Genomic DNA, 17,013 nt, shown 5'->3' with positions numbered 1-17,013 from the left:
CTCTTCCCTGAACCCTGTCTAGATTTATCAACATCCTGCTTGAAGTGTGGACACAGTGTTCCAACAATGGTAACACCGGTGCCAAATACAGAGGTAAAATAATCTTTTTTATTCCTACTCAAAACTTAAAATGTTGTGCTTTAGTTTTGAAGCTCTGGTGATCTACAGATTCACAGATTTTAAAGTCAGAAGGGACTACTATGATAATTTAGTCTGACTTCCTGCATAACTCAGGTCATAAAACCCAACCTAGTATTTTCTTCATCAAACCCATCACTTCTGTTTGAGTTATAACACACCTTTTAGAACAATTTCCAGTCCTGAATTCAAAACTTCGTATGATGGAGAATCCACCATATCCCTAAGTATGTTGTCAATGGCTAATAATAATAATAATTAAATAAATAAATAAATAAAATAAAATAAAATAAAATAAATAATACCTAGTTCATATATAGTGCTTTTCATCATCAGATCTCAAAGCGCTCTACAACGGGTAAAATTACCCTCACTTCTAATCTGCATGTATCACTTATTCTACAATCCCATTTTATTTCTTAAAAGGAGGAGGAAGCCAGTGGCATTGCTAAATTGAATAGGCTAGTATTTGAATGTCACTATAGTATATTCCAAGACTGACAAAAGGAGGCAAAGAAAGGGAGAAAAGCTATGGAAAGTAAATACTCAAAAGAATTCATACCTGTCTGATTGCTGCAATAATCTGGAGAGAAAGAAATGTCATCAAGAGCAACGTAGCCTCCCTTGGCACTATTGAAAGCAACTTCAAAAATAACCTGAAAAAAAATAAATGGCAATTTATTACAATGTGTTAACACAGCTTCACCATCTGGCATTCTGATCAGATTATCTAGAAAAACTACCAAACCTCTTTGAGAGGGTAGTGCAGATATTGGGATTAACTCAGTTATATCACAGAACACTGCGAGTCAAATTCTGGTCCATGCACATGAACATTTCAAGGCCGTGGGGTGGGGGTGGGGGTGGGGGTGGTGGTCAGGAATGGAATCTTCTTCCCATTCTGTGAAGCATCAAGAGTCAGCAAAGAATAAACAACACCTTCTACTTGATATTTCTTTTGGAGATCCTTGATATTTAGAATAATAAATAATAGAGCTCAATTTTAGCTTTCAGAGACAGTTCTGTTAAGGGGGGTTGTGGAGGAGTAAGATTTAAGCTGTGGTTGCTGGAGGCATCCTATCTGAACAGGGGAAAGGAATAATACAGCCCAGAAAGTATGCTCAGGTGCATTAGCTACCACAACTTCTAAAAGTGCATTTATTTTCAAATGAGACTGCAGTGGGGTAGGCCACGATAGAGGGCAACAGTGCCTATTAGTCAGCCCTACCACTTGGCTTGGCCCTTTAAATGTTTAGAAGAGTTCAAAAGATACATGTAGAGACCTAAAAGTCCTGGGAATAAATGGGGCTTAGGGAAGGAATCAGAAGACTGTACCTTTAAAGACCCAAATCCTGCAGAGAGGGCAGGGCAAGGAAGGGATTAGGAGAAGAGGAACAGTATAAAGGCTTCCTCCTCCATCAGAGTAGGCAGATGCTGACAGCAGAAGTCTAGCCTGATGAACCCTCCAGACTGAAAGGCCTACTAGGAAAGGTGTTCAGCTGAGGGGAGCTGGCACAAGGCCTTGCAACTGACTAATCTAAGGCAAGAGGTGGGTGGCACACCCCCAGCTCCAAGGAGAAGGCTGAGAGGAACTCCTGTTCATAGGAGAGAGCTACTGACTGCCTTGAAGAAAGGGGCAAAGAATTGCTAGCAGAACAGTCCGTCTGCTGCAGAGACGAACTGAGACTGGCCTGTAGGAGATGCCTCCCGAGCTAGTCCCAGGAGAAGCTGTGAGGAATCAGAGTCAATGCAGGTACAACAGAGCCTGCTGATTTTATGAGGATGCTGATGTGTGAAGTAAAGGGAAAATAGTGGTGGGATTGAAGGAACAGTCCTTAACTACCTAAATAAGGTCCCCAGGCTGGAATCCAGAGGAGAGGCAGACAGGGTTTACAGACCAAGAGAGGAAACTCAGGCAAAGATAAAAAGCTAAGAATATCAAGCACCAGACAGAGGTCAGGAGATGGACTTTGAGTTTCCTATTTTGGGGACTGTTCTATTAACCCCAGAAGGGGAATGAACTGAACAGAGACTTGGTAGGAGGACTAGGCCATACATAACAAACCAACAAAAAGGAGGTGCTAGACTGAGTCACTCCTTGCAATGCCACACCTGGACACTAGGAGGCCCTCTGAAGGTAAGAGACATGATGACAGGGATACACATGTTCTATTTCAGTGGCTCTCAATCTTTTACTGGTGACCCCTTTCATTGCGACCCCCCCTCCTGTCTTATGAATTAAAAACACACTTTAATATATTTAACACCATTATAAATGCTGGAGGCAAAGCAGGGTTTGGGGTGAAGGCTGACAGCTCACGACTCCCCACATAACAACCTCGTGACCCCCTGAGAGGTCCTGAACCCCAGTTCTATTTGATTTTATGACATAGAGAAGAAGCGGTATGTCGGTAGCACTGACATACAGAGCTGAAATGCAAACTGAACGATATAGCTAGACTGCACAGGTATTTGATTGTCTTACCTCCATTGGGTATGGTGCATCAAAATCAACCTCTGCTAAACTCCAGTCTGTATTCATTGTACTGTCTATTTTCCAGATCTCTTCATAAAAGCCATTTATATCTCTCATATAGAGAGTAAAAACAATGCTGCTCTCCTGCTGAAGTTGGTAATAAAAGGATAAGCAGCCGGACATGGGGGTTGTTGTCTTAGGTGAAACCAGCTGGGCCACTTCTTGGAAATGCTTGACATAAATAGAGTCTACATACATGTAGTGACCTAAAATATATATATAAAAACTCTTGAATATACATAATGGTGAAAATGACAATTAAATAGATGTATCAATAGATGAGCAGCATATCAAATTTCTGCACATCTGCATCACACACACTGGATAACTACTATGAGGGCCCCCTTAGAAATGCTAATAGTAGTAATACTCTCTTCACTTGAGAAATTACAAATGTTGCTTCCCTTTCTCTTCTCTCCTCCTCTTCTGCACAGTCCAATGAATAGCATATTGGTGGCTTGTGATTTTGTGAGACTGGGATTCCAGAGGTAAATAAACCCGTCACAACCCTTACCTGTCGCAGTCTCAAGTCGTTTAAGTCTTCAGTTTTACCTTAGATTGAAAAAATCTGCTCTCCAAACTCACAAATGAAAAGATTCATAGGACAGACACTTACCATGTCCCAGTCAGATTAGAATGGAAGAAGTCGGTTACTTCCTGCACACACATGATGAGAGATTCTCAGTTGGTGTAAATCGATGTATCACATTGACTTCAGTGGATTTATGCTGATTTACACCAACTGAGAATTTGACCCTTTATATGTATTTCTGTTTATCTGAACTGCATGTGCGTATGCCTACACGTATATTTACATTCTCTCTTTCTCTGATGTACACTCAGCGTTGGCACAGTTATAGGACATAAAATAATATATACTGATTAGAGATGAGGTTTATAATGGAAAAATTTTGCTCAGCAGGTTGAAAATATATACAACAGTGGAGTGAAATGCCACAGCCACAAGCTATTTCAGAGTTAAAATTTTAAGGTTTGTATGTTGGTTTGTATAAACTTGTTGCTGAGGAGGTTCCTCATCTCTGTAGCCTAAATAATTAGCTGATATTTTATGAACTTGGAAGCTTTAGCTGTTGACCACTTCATCTTGGACTATGAGAAGGGCTAACTTGGCCATCACTGCCTCTTCTAATAGTCTGGCAAGTTCCTGCCTCGCCACCACCCTCCCAACCTAGGTTTCATTTCAACTGCAGTTGGCTTAGGGCATTTTTGGTGCTTCATTGTTTCCAGGCAGTGTTACCAGTTGTCACAGCTTAACTTTCATGGTTTGTGGCAAGCTCATCCACAAATGGTGAAAGATTCTCAGCGAGTCACCAAATGTAGGCTACTGAAAGTGTAACATATTAAACTCAAATTAAATTGGTTACCAATTGTTTAGCTGTCTGGGGGCCGAGCAGTGTTAGACTGATACTCTGTACTCAACTCATACAATTGTGGGAGTGGGGGGTGAAAGGTACAGCGGCATGAGTGAAGGAGGTGTCATCCATCACTTAATTTCCTGTTTTTTTGTTTTGTCACACACTTCATATTGTTTAAGATCTGAATTATAAGTCTTGCCTATTGCTTTCCTTAGAATGCCCTCAACTGCTTTCCTGTAACATCAACAAGGAACTACAAAAAGTCTGCCCTGTCTTTGCTATTACAGTGTAAAAGAGGCACTTCGAACAAAGTGGTGAGGAAAAGGCATCTACTGCATAAGTTTTATGTACAGGGAGAGATCTGAAGGATCCTCTAAGCCTTTAAAGTGCTTTGTGTTCCATGACCTACAAGAACAGAACTCTTGTTATGTTAAAGAAATAAAAGGCTTCTAACCCCATCTAAGTCGATGTCATAAATGAGTTGTGTTTCATCCCCTATGCTTTCTGCTCACTGAATTCTTCTATTCAGTATCAATGATAAGCAAATGCTTGGAATATGTATGGGTCAGCATTACAAGGATGAAAATGTTTCTGTAACTGGCAGCACGTTGTCATATACAATAATTTTAAAATCCAGACAATGAGTTTTCAGTATTTGTAAACGTATAACAGTTGTCCTAGATATAATTGTGGATGGTTTCTTTTCTCTTAAACTGACTACAGAGCACAACAATCATGTATAAAGATTTCAGAAAATTTGTTAACTTTTTCAAGTTAACTGAATCACTGATGAGTTTTAATCTCCTTTCATGTCTTTTTTCCCTACAAATGATGACAGTCAGAACGAGGTCCCAAAATAAGATTTTTAACGTGTGAGTTTTACAGGATTTTATACCTGAATCATAGTCACTGCTCTAAATATAACAGCATTACATTCTTTTGTTGTACTATCAAAATCAGCAGATCACATGAAAATCAATAAAGTCTGTTAAAATGGCAAAATATGACACCTGCTCTATTTTTAGAGTACAAGTCAGAGTTTAACTAGCTTTTGCATTCATGTTCCTTCATTCAAGTTACACAGGTTCAGAATCTACAGCCAACATTTGTAGAAGAGTTTGCTAATTTTATGTGCCTCAGTTTTTCAATGCTCAAGTCAAGATACCTTGTGCCTGATTTTCAGAAGTGCTGAAGACCTGCAAATCTCATTGGGGTTACATCTTAAATTCATCCAGAGACTAAAGCTGTTGCAAAATGCAGCAGTCTCCTCTAGTCTAATGTTACAACCAATAAAAGTGGTGACAGATATCTTGGTCTTGTTTCCCTTGTAAGGGGCATTTATTTAGAGCAGGAACCATTTACCAGGATACTAGTTCTTGGAGCAATGTATAAGACATTCACTTGCTTTCTGAATTTTGGGCCAAATCCATATTGAACATACATATGACTATGTTCAACACAGCCCACTTAGAAATGGCCACTCAGCCTGGTATAATTCCTAATACCTGCTGAGCAGAGCTTTTGGTAATACATATGGCTTTAAGGAGAATTAGATTTTTTAGTCTTTCTTACCATTGAGGGAGGAAAGTCAACTTTTTTCCCTCATGCCAAGTTCCTTGTATATTTAAAAAGGAAAAGGAAAACACATCTGTTATATGTCTGAGGCAACTGCTTCACAAACTATATCTCTAATATTTACAAAGCAGTGTCCAAGTAGAATTTTTTTCGTATCAAAAGCAACTCAGAATCCTAACTTTTCATTAAAGAAAAAAAAAGTTTGTAGCAATTTGCTGTTCTTTCAGTAAGCTATAAGGGCCTTACATCTTCTCAAGTCTGGACTGGGCAAAGAGCAGAATGTAAAATATGAACAGAACATGAGACTAGAGTAAAGGAGCACAATACAAAATGAGGAGAAGTTGCCATGAGAGTGATACTTTAGGCCTAATCTTTCAAAGACTTATACACATGCTTAGTTCTACACACTGAGCAGACTGCTCTTAAACAGTGGCAGATTTTAAAAGTTAGCGGGGCCCTGTGCTCAGCTTCATTTTTGGGATTCCCCGCTTGGGACCCAGCCATGAAAAAGAACACTCTCTTATTCCCCCCCGCCATTTTTCTTCGTCCTCATATTATAAGTAATGGGAAGTAAATGAAAATAAAGTGAGGTACCTTGACTGGGGATGGGGGTTGTGGTTCAGGAGGGGGTGCTGTGAGTGGACTCTTGGAGGATGTTTGGGTGAGGGGTACAGGCTCTGGGCTGGGTCAGGGGCTGGGGTGCGGGAGACGGGGCAGGGTGGCAGCACTTACCTCAGACAGCATGGCTCTCAAAGTGACCAGGACACACACACCCCCCCGGCAGTAGCTCCTAGGCGGGGCGGGGGGGGGGGAGAAGGAGGGCAGGGGGTCTCTGCGCACCGCTGCCCACAGGCACCATGCCTGTAGCTCCCATTGGCCACAGTTCCTAGCCAATGGGAGCTGTGGAGTCCGTGCTCGGGGAGGGGGCAGCACGATGAGACACACACACCCAGGGGCTGCAGGCACATCCTGGCCACTTCTGGGAGCAAAGCTGTGTGGAGGAAGGGAGGCAGAGCAGGCACGGAGCCGCCTTAGCCCTGCTGCAGAGCCGCCTCCTCCACCCCAGCCAGAGGTGCACAGAGACGTGCCAACAGTCGGACGCTTCCGGGAGCAGCGTGGGGCCATTGACCATGGCCTGCAGGCAGCCAGGACTCGGAGGCAGGTTGTCAGATATTTGTCCTGCATTTTGGGGGGCCCTGTCTTTGGGGGCCCTGTGCCACCGCACAGTTTGTTTCATGATAAATCCAATCCTGCTCTTAAAGCAGACTGCTCACAGTGCACAAAATTAAGTATGTGCATAAAAGCTTTGTAGGATCAGGGCTTAAATCACTGAACAGATGAAATAGTCTCCTATTAATGCTGCAGATACAATTGATTACAGTAACACATCAGTGATAATAGGACTTACATATGAAAGCTACCTGACCACTGAAAGTAAAACAGACCCAAAAGAATGATGGGAATGAAAGAAAATGAAGACAAGAACTTAATGAGAAAAACAGGATCAAAACTTTTAGAATCATAGATGTTAGGTATTTTCTATCACTATTAAGTCATCTAGCCCATTCTTCATCTGCCAATGCAGGATTGTTCCTTACAGTATTTTCTCCAATACCTTGTCCATTCTTGTTTTAAATATCTCAAGCCATGTGACTCTCACATTCCAATGTGAGAAACTTAGAACAGGAAAATGTTGGAATGAAAAATAAATCGACTTTTTTCCAGTCACATACACGATTAATAAGTAGATGAGGGGAAAATATAAAGAGAACAAGGGAAGTGTAAATACCTCAGAGAGTAGGTGAAACATAATCTAGGAAAAGAATGGAGAATAGCTGGCCTTTACATCACCTTTCTGTCCCCCTCAGCCTAGATCTGAAGAAAGTAGCCTCAGGAGGAGTGGCAAAAAGAGGAATTATGAGTAGCAAGGACCTGGCCTCCTAACTTTCTCTTAAAGCACAGACCTTCCTTTGCAGCATATTTGCCACAATATTATTTGCCAACCATTTATTTTATTTTTCATTGACAAAAGGGTAAGCAAAAGTAAAGAAGTCTTAGTTTATCTTTCGATCATGTGACCTGGTTGAGTCCTTTAGTTGCTACTGCAAGTTAAAAGTTAGATGCTTTTGGTTGCAAAGATTATTATTAGTTTAGATAATCTACTTGTTGCTTACCCAATTCGCTGTTAAATGTGTGGTCTCTGGGAAAGATGGATTGCGAATTTCGAATATTGCCTCCACCAACAAACCAGTTTACATTGGGGTTCCATTGGTTCATGAAGCCACAAAGATGATTTTCTTCAAAGTCACATTCTGCAATTGCAGATAACATCAAGATCACATATGTTCATTACAGAAGTGGCAAGAAAGGCTATTGCTAAGCATCCATTGTATTGTCTTAGTAGAGACCACATATTAGCCTTCTGTAATCTAAGAAAAAAACAGCTACAGGGCTTACTAGCTAGCCAAAGGAAGCAATGTAAACTGCTACGCTACCATAGCCACTGACCCTTGATGTGTGCTATGAACTAGTGTGTCACATCCTGTTCAATCCCACTTGCTCTTTTGACATTTGCTAAGGTATCTCACTAATTGCTGGAAGTTAGCACCAATTAAAATATTGCAAATGCCAAAACAGGGACTCGGTGTACTACTTTCTGACCCTTATCAGGCCTGTCAGACCAGAGCTCCCACTGGTGAACCACAGTGGGTCCAAGAGAGACTGGAATGGAGCTCAATTAAATGGAGTGTATGTGCAGGGAGCTGGCTGGGGTCTGTAGTCACATAGCCAGGTAGACAGGCTAGGAAGGGCAGCTGGATAGCTGAGATTTATAGCAGTGACTGTCGTAACTGGAGCAGGGCTGGCACTATAAAATAGAAAGGCCCACTGTCTATTGAACATTCATTGCAGAGCCAAACAGATGTAATGATTATTTTTAAACTTCATGTTTAAAAAGTAGGCTGCCCAAAGAAGAGTAAAGTATGTGTGAGTTATCAAGCATGTGAGGCTTGTGATAAGTAAGTTATAAAGAGCACAATAAAATGTTACACTAAAAGATAACATTTCAAAGTAAGCGTTATTTATACACACAAGAATGGACAAATGCTGATTCATCCACCACTACATTTACCTGCAAATTTAAATATTTCCTGCTCATTGCAATTTTATTACTTTGGTAGGGATGTCTGGGAAATATCATGGGGAATTAAAGGACTTAAATTCCTACGTTAAGAACAATAATCAACACAACTGTAACTATGGAACTGCTCGGACATGTCCATAACGAAGCATGAATGGACAGTTAGTCATGGGATTGCAGCTGTTATGTCCAATATTTGCAGCAGTCTAGCTTTCTGAGTCCTACAGTAGATCTTGAATGTGCAATAAATAGCCCAGAAATATATACATTTAAGTGAAGCTCTGTGTCATACAGACCTAGACATGTACACACACAGTTTAAATATAGTGAATATTTTACATGGACTATGATAGACTATTCTCTATTAAAAATATTTTTTGTTTTCATCTATGCAGATGGGGGGGGAAGGATGGTACTTACCAATACAATATCCACTAGTTATTTTAATTTCAAAAACTGCTATACTGGCAGAATTATCTTGTCCCAGTACACCTTCCAGTACAATCTGGAAAATATAAATACAATAGTATAATTGGGTGCTAATATTTGTTACTATATCAGATATCTAAACTTTAGAATTTGGATATTAGAGTAGCTAAATAAACGTAGTGGTCTCGTCCTGTGTTTAATCACTAGCGGTGCCCTTGCTGGCAGCCCAACAGAGAGACCAAGGATGGAATGGGCATGGAGACTGTATTGCTCTTTTCCTCTAAGTCAGTGCTAAAGCACATTGATGGGCAGTGAGAGGAAGCCTACATTTTACCCACTATGTTATACCTGTTTTGCAGATAACAGACTTCAGACCCATCTGCTGTTGATATGGCATCTTCAGATGCACATTAAAATTTACTATAAAAAGATAAACACCCACAGATCCTCTCTCTCAAAACTTCACAATTATGGCTACTCTTAAGTAGGACGGGCTGAGCAGGCCCAGGCAGAAGTCTCCTGCTTCCCCTGCTCTAATACTCCTGCATGGGAGGCAGCTATGGCTGCAACTGCTCCAGAAGCAAATGTCCAAAAGAGACATGTCTGATCAGAATGGGAACAAGGCCATGGCTCCAGCCCATGCTGGCAAGGCAAACACTTAGGGGTTCTGCATACTACTGCTGGTATATGGATGTATCAAAGTGCCTCCCATTACTCCTGGAGGCTATTGGGAAAAATTCAACTCTTAGGTATCTCCAGTGACTTGAACAGCATTTCATCACAGATGAATTTAACCTACCATATTTTACACAAGCATGGAACCTGCTCCTGCTTCCACTAAAATCAATAGAACATTTCTCATTTACTTTTCTGGGGACAGGCTCAGATACAGAACTACCCCTGCTGCAGTACCACTGCTGGGGCAGAGCACCTCCCTCCCACCTCAGGCTCTTATGCATGTGTGTATGCACAGTTTGGGGACATTAAGGGGAATGACCATCCTTATCATTCCATCACAGGTCTATATTGTTCCCAAGAGCCCTGTGACAAAGACAAGACCAAAAACAGGGGCCTAGTATAGCTACTGCCACCATTCAAGACAATGATTTTTTCAGGGTTACTTGCTGAGATTTTCTAAGCTTGTATGTCAACATAAATGGAACCTGGGGATGGGTCTCATGCTGTCACTCAGTGAGGTAGTGATGTCACAGGGACCTGTAGGAAAAAAGCTTCTAGAAGGTTCAGTGAGAGTTGGAGGCAGCTAGTGAGGTAGTGCAGGAGCTAGCAATAAGCTGGGAGCTTTGAGACCAGACTGTAAAGTGAAGAAAGCTAGTGCCAGATACTCTATGGAAAGGAGCTTGGGTATCGGTACAGCCCTGTAAGCCTCTAACCCTCTGCTCCTTTGAGGATAGGGGAGCAGAAACAAGAACCAGTGAGCATGGGAGTAACAAAAGCTAAGCAGCTCTCTAAAGAAGAGTGGTGATGGGGAACTAATTACTGATCTGAGGACATAGCTGATTTATCCAAGTGGGGTAAGAATTGATTAATTTGGGGAGACTACTAATTGATTTCATTGGTGGGGGACAGCATTAATTATTTGATTTTAGGGACTGAACATATATGGAGGTCAGCATTAACTACTTGATTTTAGGGATAGAATTAATAGATTGCTATCCCGAATCAATCTCCAAATCAATCAGTTTTAAAATGCCTAGATGCCCTGCAACCAGTAGCTAACAGGTTACAGGAAGAATTAATTCTTTCATCCCTGGCAGTTACATAAACTGAGTATCATGCACTCTATAGGAGTTTTTGGAAGGACCTTAAAAAGTGAGGTCCTATTTGCACCAAAGACACCTTTTGTGAAGTAGAGACCTGTTTACATACATGCAGTTCTATGCCTACTCTTTCTGTCCAATTACCATGCGTGCTCAGATCAGATTTTTGCATACCACTCTGGCAGCCCCAGCTTGATCCCAGGCTTATTTGGAAAATTGTCCCTGACAATATTTCGGCAATTATATATTAATCCAGGGGTAGGCAACCTATGGCACGCATGCCGAAGGCGGCACGTGAGCTGATTTTCAGTGGCACTCAGGTCTGGGAGCTCTGCATTTTAGTTTAATTATAAATGAAGCTTCTTAAACATTTTAAAAACCTTATTTACTTTACATACACCAATAGTTTAGTTATATATATATATATATATATATACACACATAACAAACCATTCATGGACGAGACAAGAGAACCTGGAATTGATGGAATGCTACTACAACAGTAGACCTAATGAGAGGGGATATATGAAACGTATGAGGGGACTGTGGATGGACAAAAGACCTACATCCACACTTACTGAGAAACAGCTAGTTACCCAACGCTTCAACATAGTAAAGAGTAAGCTGCTCTCCCAGCTTGAGATAGACCACTCCACATTACATCCAGACTCAAGAAGACCTGAAGAACAAGTGGATGTGCAGCCCAACTGAAGCTGAAACTTCACTGCCACCCCTCCATTGCAGAGCACAGCAGCTGACATGAGGCTAAGATCATGGAGAATAGCTACAGTCAATTCCGCAAGACCGCGATACCAAGGCTCAGTGGAGAAGTACCACGAATAGTATGTTAGAAGATGGCAATAGAGCCCTCATGACAATCCCTACTACCAACCATAACTACAAACCATATGAACTGGTATACGCTACAGCCTTTGTAATCTGGAATGCTTGGCTCACGATCAAGAAGAACAACAGTATGTACCCACCCTGGAAATGAGGTTGGGGATAAGATCAAGGCGACTCGGAGAGAAGTTAGTCAGCCGGTGGAACTACAGAAGGGTGTAGAGAATTAAGGATAAGACTCGGCTACTGAAAAAATACAAGGGCCTGACTCCATCTGAAGCCCTAAGAGACTGCTAAACAAGGCTCACAGCACTGGCTACGCAGGCTAAGGAGATACACTAGAGAAGCAGAGGCCAAAAAAGTAAATGCCCTTTTTCTCAAAGAACCATCAAAAGTGTACTCCCAACTGAAGTGCAACACAATAATAACAGCAGAGCCACCAGCAGCAGAAACTGAACAGTACTGGAAGAACATATGGGAGAAAGAGAAGACTCATAACACCAGTGCAAAGTGGCTGCAGACCTGAGAACAGAGCACAGCAATCTCCAGAACAGAAACCAGTCACCATCACAGTAGAAGACATCCAGCAGCGGGTCAAGAACATGAAGAGCTGGACAGCACTATGACCAGACATGATCCACATCTACGCTAAAGAAACTAACACATGCATGAACGCCTAGCAGCACAGATGAACCAGCTGCTAGCAGCAGGCTCCCACCCAAACTGGCTAACACAAGAAAGGACAGTGCTGATCATGAAAGACCCCTGCAAGGACAAGAACCGTCCAACTACCGACAATAACCTGCCTCCCCCAACATGAAAGTCTATCAGGCCATCATAGCTGCCAAGCTACAGGACCATATCGGCCAGTACATGAGCACAGCTCAGAGGGCATTGGGAACAACACCCAGAGGCTCAAAACACCAGTTGCTCATAGATAGAGCAGTCCGCCAAGACTCAAGGTCTAGACAGACCAATCTGAGCACAGCCTGGATGACTACAGGAAAGCCTACGACTCAATGCCGCACACGTGGATCTGTGAATTCTGGCGCTATACAGAGTCAAACAGAACACTAAGGACCTTCCTCAGGAACTCAGTGGGACTATGGAAGACAACACTGGAAGTCAACTCAAGACAGCTTGCACAAGTGGCCATCAAGTGCGGCATATCCCAAGGTGATGCACTGTCCCTGCTGCGTTCTGCATAGGCTTAAACCCCTCAGCCAGATAATCACAAAGGACTGGATCGGGTACAGGTTCAGGAGTGGACTACCATCAGCCACCTCCTCTACATGGATGACATCAAGCTGCTATGCTAAGAATGAACGAGACATCGACTCGCTAATCCACCTGACGCAGATCTAGCATGAGGATATCGGGATGTCATTCGGACTGGAAGAAGTGTGGCCGGATGGTGTGAAAGAGAGGGGAAGGACTGGAGGGGTGGAACTACCAGTCGTCCACATCAGACCAGCTACAAAGTACTTGGCATCCCACAGTCACATGGAAACCATGATGAGGAGGCAAGGAAGACAGCAACATCAAGTATCACCAAAGGATAAAACAGGTCCTGAGAGCCAGCTCAGTGGGAAGAACAAGATCCACGCCATCAACAGATATGCCCTGCCGGTCCATCAGATACCCTGCTGGTTTAGTGAGCTGCCAAAGGAGGACATGGAGGCTGCCGACGTGAAGAACCGGAAGCTCCTCACAATGCACGGAGGTTTCCACCCAAGTCCAACACCCAGAGACTGTATAGCAGCCGGAAAGAAGGCGGGCGGGGCTTGTGAGCGTCAAAGCCACTGTCCTGGACGAAACTGGAACATCCAGGAGTACATCAGTAAGATGGCCCTCAAAGATGAGCTGCTGAGAAGAATGCCTGAGGCAGCAGCAGACATGAGAGGAAGACCAAGCAGAAGAAGTGCCGTGGCAAGACAAAGATCTTGCATGGGATTGTACCATCGACAGATAGCAGGTGGTGACATTTGGAAATCCTACAGTGGCTGGAAAGGGCTGGACTAAAAGACAGCACTGAGGCACTGATCATAGCAGCATAGGAACAGGCACTGAGCACCAGAATCCATTGAAGGCAGGGTCTACCACACTAGAGAGGACCCAGGTGCAGACTCGTGCAGAGAGGCCTCAGAGACAGTCCAACACATAGTGGCAGGATGTAAGATGCAGGCAGGAACAGCAATACACTGAATCGGCACAACCAAGTGGCTGGCATTGGTGTACAAGGAACATCTGCCCAGCGTATGGGCTAGACCCTCCCAAGACCAGATGGGAGATTCCACAGAAGTTGTGGAGAAAGCAGGGCTAAGATTCTGTGGGACTTCAGATCCAGACGGACAGGCAGTACTGGCCAATCAACCAGACATCGTGGTAATAGACAGGACCAGAAGATAGCGGTGGTGATAGATATAGCAGTGCCAAGTGACAGCAACATCAGGAAGAAGGAATATGAGAAGCTGGAGAAGTACCAGGGCTGAAAGAGGAACTCGAAGGATGTGGAAAGTGAAGGCCAAAGTGGTCCAGTGGTGGTAGAGCACTCGGGGCTGTGACTCCTAAGCTGGGTGAGTGGCTCCAACAGATCCCAGGAACAACATCAGAGCTCTCTGTCCGAAGAGTGCAGTGCTAGGACAGCTAAGATACTGCGCAGAACCCCAAACTCCCAGGCTCTGGTAGAACACCCGAGGTTGAGGAAGACACATACCACCCACAGGGGTGAAGAGGATTTTTTTTTTACTCTTTACTAATGTTGAAGCATTGTAACTAGCTGTTTCTCAGTAAGTTGTGGATGTAGGTCTTTGTCCAGCCATAGTCCCTCATACGTTTCATATATCCCCTCTCATTAGGTCTGCTGTTGTAGTAGCATTCCATCAATTCCAGGTTCTCTTGTTCGTCCATGAATGATTTGTTCCAGTAGCCCACTTATCGTCAGATGTCCTGGTTCTCAACATCTGGCGCGGACCTTGTTAATTCCAGGCGACGTTCGAGCCGGCATGACTCTCCTAATCGTGTCATCTCATCATTTGAGGTAGGCAGGTGAAGCGTTAGGGGGTCTTTTGCCCAAGGACCCCTACTGGAAAGTTGGGTACCAACTGGGATTTGAACCCCGGTCTCTCGTATCAAAGGGTATACACATAGAGACCTTCTAAAAAAAATTTAGAATGTATTACTGGCACGTGAAACCTTAAAACACAGTGAATAAATGAAAACTCGGCACAACACTTCTGAAAGGTTGCCAATCCCTGTATTAATCTGAAATCCTTTGTGCACCTAACTTCCACTGAATTCAATGGGAGTTTTGCATACATTAGGCCTGCATGTTCACATCCCTGAACATGTAGCATAGGAAAGTGGGTGAAAACTACAGTCTGGGTTCCAGTGAAAAAGCTTTCATTTTCCACTGAATTCTCTTTGAGTTCTCACTACTCAGGGATTCTCCTACCAAAAACAATGAAAGCCAAGAAGAACGTCAATGTTGTTTGCAGTGTTGTTGTAGCTGCACTGGTCCCACGACATTAGAAAGACAAGGTAAGTGAGGTAATCTTAGTGGACTGACTTCTGTTCATGAAAGAGACAAGTTTATGAGCTACACAGAACTCTTCTTCAGATCTATGACAGTTTGTTGAATAATACTGATTACTTTTTCCAGACCTGAAGAGCTCTGTGCAGCAAAATAGCTGGTCTCTTCCAGCAGAAGAAGCTGGCCCATTAAAAAAGATATTATCTCACCCACCTCATCTCTCTGGTTAACAACAGTCAGTACATTCCAGCATGTGCACAATAAATCCAGTACTATCTTCTACAATTGTGCTTACTTTGTACTTTTTTGTCATGTTTCTTAAATCAAGACTGGCTATGAGCCAGCTATCTGAAGGCTCCTTGGCTGACCACAGTAAATGATCAAAGCTCTCTCCTTGTAACCTCAGATACAGGTTTAGCCTGGTAGGATCAAATGAAGTCTCTGAAGCTGTTGCAATCTGATATATAAGCCTGATGCAGCTCCACTCTTCAGAATGTAGTTCAGGACTGGCAAGTACTGCTTTTTCACCCTGAGTTCCCCAGGAAGTATCCACAGAAATGTAATGGCCTAGGAATACAAACACACACAAAAAAAAATAGGACAACAAATGTCAGATACTTTATGGGAGAAATGTTGCATAGAGGTTAGATCAGGACATTGAGGCAGGACTCCAACATTTTATTTCCAGCTCCTCCACTGACTTACTGTGAAAGATATTTAATCTCTCTGAGACCAATTTACTCATCTGTAGACAAGATATAATCTACCTTACAGGTACTGAGAATCTTAATTAAAAGTTTGTAAAATGCTTTGAGATCCTCAGATAAAAGACGCTATAAGTGCAAAGAATTAATTAATTTTTTTTGAACAAATTCTGGTTATTTTACTCAAGTATTGTCCTTTAAACTTATAGTTTTATGGAGTCATTATTTATACAGATAATAAATGGATATCCTACAGGAACATTCAATTATTTTCTGGACAGAAACATCTCTAACTTCATTTTATAATTCAATTTTTTTTAAATAAAAATATATTTTAACTGACACGATAAAATCTAAGCACTTCTTGTAGTTTTGCGGTAGAACTTGAAATAAGCTGTTGGCAGTTCTTTCTAAGGTTACTACTGAAAATATACACTAATATGTACAAGTGCCCTGATTCAAATCACTAAAGCACATGCTTAACTTTAAAACACATGGAGTAGTCCCCAAAGAGCCAATGGAACTAGACTTGTACTTAAAACTAACTACATGCTTAAGTGTTGTTGTTGGTTTGGAATGGGACCTAAGCCACTAACCTAACATCAGGAATAAAGATCCACAGGGCTACATGTGTAAGCAGAAAAGTGAAAAAGAAAAGGAGATAAATCTGATGCAAACTAGAAACCCAATCCGGCAGACTTTATTTACATAAAAGTAAGACTAAGATTTGGAGACTACAAAGGAGTAAAAAACCAAAGCAAAGAAAGCTAGTAGTCAGCAAAAACAGAGAAAGAAATTAAGAAAGCTTCAAGGAGAAGCTAGTCTTAGAGAGTCTGTTTCTACAATATTATCTGGCCAAAACGAGTAGATAGCACAAGACCCCATGAAACTACTCGTGGATAGTCTGATGCCATCTTCTATATTTGCATATCACCTAGACCACCTGTAAAATGATCTTGGGCA

The 17,013-nt window shown here is 42.3% G+C and overlaps 1 protein-coding gene across 2 annotated transcripts in view; it reads right to left on the bottom strand.

Annotated features, from left to right (window-relative positions):
• MAMDC2 (MAM domain containing 2) overlaps positions 1-17,013 on the bottom strand; it is a 107,500-nt gene that overhangs the window by 40,866 nt on the left and 49,621 nt on the right. For both annotated transcript variants that reach the window (XM_032798156.2, XM_032798155.2), the window contains exons 3-7: positions 15,642-15,913; positions 9,185-9,269; positions 7,800-7,937; positions 2,624-2,880; positions 701-794 (exon numbers count right to left, since the gene is read on the bottom strand). In XM_032798156.2, coding sequence (XP_032654047.1) covers positions 701-794; positions 2,624-2,880; positions 7,800-7,937; positions 9,185-9,269; positions 15,642-15,913 — 846 coding nt within the window. The remainder of the gene's footprint in view (positions 1-700; positions 795-2,623; positions 2,881-7,799; positions 7,938-9,184; positions 9,270-15,641; positions 15,914-17,013) is intronic.

The sequence above is a fragment of the Chelonoidis abingdonii genome, chromosome 6, assembly GCF_003597395.2.
Source record: "Chelonoidis abingdonii isolate Lonesome George chromosome 6, CheloAbing_2.0, whole genome shotgun sequence".
In the NCBI taxonomy this organism is placed as follows: domain Eukaryota; kingdom Metazoa; phylum Chordata; order Testudines; family Testudinidae; genus Chelonoidis; species Chelonoidis abingdonii.
This window is presented reverse-complemented; position numbering and strand designations above follow the sequence as displayed.